Source organism: Trachymyrmex cornetzi, unplaced genomic scaffold (genome assembly GCF_001594075.2).
Source record: "Trachymyrmex cornetzi isolate Tcor2-1 unplaced genomic scaffold, Tcor1.1 scaffold26, whole genome shotgun sequence".
Classification (NCBI taxonomy): domain Eukaryota; kingdom Metazoa; phylum Arthropoda; class Insecta; order Hymenoptera; family Formicidae; genus Trachymyrmex; species Trachymyrmex cornetzi.
In genome coordinates this window covers 1792439-1796550 of record NW_017297270.1, presented here as the reverse complement: position 1 = coordinate 1796550, position 4112 = coordinate 1792439, and the positions used below count along the sequence as shown (strand labels likewise).

Genomic DNA, 4112 nt, shown 5'->3' with positions numbered 1-4112 from the left:
TTTTTTAATGATTTAATTAGGATAAAAGATACTCGCGACCTAGATATGTCTTTTAAAAGTTCATGACATCAGCTAAGATCACGTACACCCTCGACTTTTAGCTTTACCCGATGTGCACCACGTGGAGGTAGCTGATTGGATTTTGCACATCATGTGGCCCTGATAAGGGCCGTTAGTATTTGTGTGCGTGCGTGCGTGTATGTGTGTGTGCGTGCGTGTGTGTGTGTGTGTGTGTCGCACTATGTGTTAATTCTTCGTATTTTTTCATACGGGTACCATTCGGTCCCATTTTGAGCATTGGAAAATCTTTTAATGATAACTTGCTTGTTCGGTTCATGTGAAGAAACAAGAATAGCATGGTTTTTGTTTATTTCCGGAACAGATGGAGCATTTTCAAATCTCTTATTTAGTTTTCTCCTCATTTTATCATGATCTGCTTTGCTAAAGTAGAAGATGCTTATCACGGTCACGTAAATGCGCAGGGGGGTGGCTGATTTGAGAAAGAATGCCCCATATATATATATATATATATATATATATATATACACAGGTATTATATAATTACGTTTACAATAAAACGAAATGTATAAATAGAAAAATTATTTCTTCTATAAACTGTTTAATGCATAAACTTCTATTTAATTTTGGGACACTGACACGTAAAATTTAATAACACGTAGAATATATGCAAACATTTTCTATTTGTTTGATACCTGCATAAGGATGCTTCGTGGAAAGTATCGTTTGATCGATCGTCGGTAGAGTTTTCGTCCACTTTGCGTTACTTGGACATCGCGACGCAGGCGGCCACATTCTCTTAGGCGAATTAGTGCAACTTGAGGCGGATGTGGAAGAGCCACTTTCCATTAACGATCTATCCATCGCTGACACATCAGCGCAATCACTGTCTTCGCCGCACGAATGTAGCCGTACATTATTGCGTTTGATTGCGTAAAATCTACCATCCCGCTCGGCTTCCAATTTAGCAAAGTTTTTGCTCGTCTCCTGACCGTGTGTCAATTGCAAATATTTCTCCTTCGTCAAGTATTGCTTTTGCCTCATTAGATTCTCGAATTCCTTCGAAAGTAATTTCACAGTTCCCTCAATTGCACGAGTTATCTTAAAATTCACACTCGCATCAAGATTGTTGATATTTTCATTGGTAGATTGCAAATTCGAACTGTTGAACGATAACTCCTCTCTTTGCAGATCACAGGAGACTTCACTGGGCTCTAATGAGTCGTAAGTTTCATATATATTTTTTGTTGGAACGCCATTTTCAAATAAATTTATTTGTTCCTTATCATAAGATGTACACAGTTCCTTCCTTGAATCATGAATCTTCTTTACGTTATGACTTTTTGTTAAACATGAGGAGTCGTTCCTGACATATATCTGTTCATCCTGCGAAATACCATTTTTATCGGTACAAGTCTGTAGACTGTAAAATTCACTTCCGCTCTTTTTATTATCGTCAGATTGTAGCGTACAATTCGCGGAATGTAAGAATTGTTGCATTACTTTCGAATCGATTGAATCTTGCTTAATTTTCATATCGTCCTGCGTAATATCATATGTGGAACAAGTTGAACTCATGGAAGGTGCCATGTAATTGTCAGAATCGCTTTTTAAAGCAGGTGATGAGGGCGGAGTATCAATATATTTCCAGGTTGGTCTAGCTCTATTACGCATACTTTGAGTACGAGACGAATTTCTCTTAGGTTTTGGTGGTTTGTGTGCAACAAAATCATTCAAGATCATCATCGATTCTAGTTTTGTAGGAACTTTCAGACTATTGCTATGCGAAATAGTTTCTGAACCACTGCAAATTGTCGTATCCACATTATTCTTGTGTTCGTTGTCAAAATTAAATTCACAGTAAACGTGAGTTTTCAATGATGCGTTATCTTCTGCAAAATTTGTATTATTCCTCGTTTTGTTGATTCTAGTATCCTGCAAAGATTTCGACCTAAACACCGCTCTGTACAATGTGTTCTTATTAGGGGAGCTTTGTGCATTATCCGTAATAGTCTCTACAATATTATTAGGGTTTCCGCTGTAGGTTTCGGAATTTTGTCTTTTTCGCTTGTAATGTGAGTCAAACAACATTTCCAGGGGTGCAGATTTCACTAAGGAATCCGAGTCATCGGTTAACACGCTTTCTGTACTTTGGTGATCAGCATTCTCGCGTAACGGAAACATCTGATAGTCCGACTCGTCAGTTAATATGCTCTCTTGACTCCTGCCTTCCTGCATTTTACGTCGAGACAAAAAGAAACTCGCACTCGAATGTCTATCGTAATCATAATGATTATAATCCAAGATTTCAGCGCTTCCTTTAGAGAATGACTCAACAGAGGCATTCGAAAGTATGCTTTCTTGAGAGCCAGTTAAAGTTTTTTTCTGAATATTCTCATAATTCGAATAACTTCTACAGTCATTCATATGAACGTTTATCTGATAATCACTGACGCAACGTCGAGGTGGATTTTTAAAATCTCCTTCCAATGAATCGTCACTGAAATTGCCACTTCCCTCGTCAGCGTTATCAATGATTTCCTTGAAATTCTCCATATTACGTTCATTCATAGCAGGTAAGCTTTCGAAAGATTTTGCAACACTCTCAATATCCTTCTCATGATCATTCAAACCAATAAAATAACTACAAGATCCTCTCTTATGAGCAAATCTTGCAAATCGACTTATGTTCTTCTTACACTGTTCTTTCAATAGTTTTGATTCCTCACATACAGGAGACTCGGGCAAAGATTGATTAGCTTTATTCAAGGACAGTTTATACTTTTCAGTTTTTTTTAATATCAACGTTAATGGACGGTTAAGAGTTGTTTTTGCTTTCTCATTGATGCACAACATAGTTGGACTTTTCGACAAACGGTTTTCATTTGGTATCTCTATCTTAGGTAATGCATTCCCTATACCTTGAACCTTGTTAATGGATTGCTGGGATTTAAACGTGGGCTTTGGATTTAGCATAGGTTTACAAGGATTAATCGGTTTTGCAAATTGGTTTTGCTGACCGGATTTGTTACCTGTACTGAGCCTATTTGAACGACGATGCTTTTCCTGTACATGACTGCTTAAATCGGATATGCTTTGGCTGGATTTTAGTAACGATCTATAACCAACCTACAAAAGAATTAAACTTTATTATGAAAAACAATATTAAATAAAAATTGATCTAGAAATGTTTAAATACGAATGTTATCCAGAAAGTGTAAGTTTTGGTGGCCTATTAAAAGAAAACAAGTATATACTTACAAAAAATTTTTATTGCTTTTTAAAGTACACACCTTACACTATGTTTCTACATAATTGCTGTCATTGTTGATACACTTATTATAGCAAGACACCAGACATTGTATCCCTTCGTTATAGAAAATTGCCGCTTGAGGCAAACCATATGGTGACAGCTTCTTTGACCTCGTTGTCATCAATGAAATCGTCGGCCAGCAAGGGAAAATTAATTTTCAAATTAATTTTCTTTTCAACTACACGCATTAAATCGTCATTAACCAGAGATAATCGTCCGCTCCATTCATCTTCGTGCACATTTTCGCGTCCTTCATTGAAAAGTCGCATCCATCTCCGTACCATTGAGTCACTCATTGCACGTTCTCCATATATTTCACAAATATGACAGTGAATTTCAGCCGCATTAATGTTCCTCGCATAAGAAACGGATCACAGACCGTATTTCACAAGCGACGGGCATTGCGATTTGTTTAAACATTAGGTTTGTTCTTCTTGCTTACGCTTTGTACACTTTAGTGTAAAGTGTACACTTTAGCGTTCTTCTTGTCGAAAGTGACGTTAAGGTGTATGATTATACGCTGATTGTCTTGAAAGTGTAATACACTTTAATGACGTTTTTTACAATAGTTTTACACGTGCCTGAGAGGTGGTGTAAATTGGTGTAACGTTACACTAATAGGTTAGATTGCCAATGATTTGAATTTTGATTAGTAGTTCTTCCGAATGGAACGTCAAATTACGAAAAATGCAATAAATTATTATTTAGTCAATAAATTAATTATTAATTAATAAATTAATAATTAATAATTATTAAATAATTATTTATTAATTAATTATTT

General features: G+C 36.1%; 1 protein-coding gene across 1 annotated transcript in view; it reads right to left on the bottom strand.

Annotated features, from left to right (window-relative positions):
• Window positions 1-4112, bottom strand: part of Wdr62 (WD repeat domain 62) — a 53312-nt gene that overhangs the window by 15742 nt on the left and 33458 nt on the right. The window contains exon 19 of the mRNA XM_018508383.1: window positions 714-3147. Within this exon, the coding sequence (XP_018363885.1) occupies window positions 714-3147 (2434 nt within the window). The remainder of the gene's footprint in view (window positions 1-713; window positions 3148-4112) is intronic.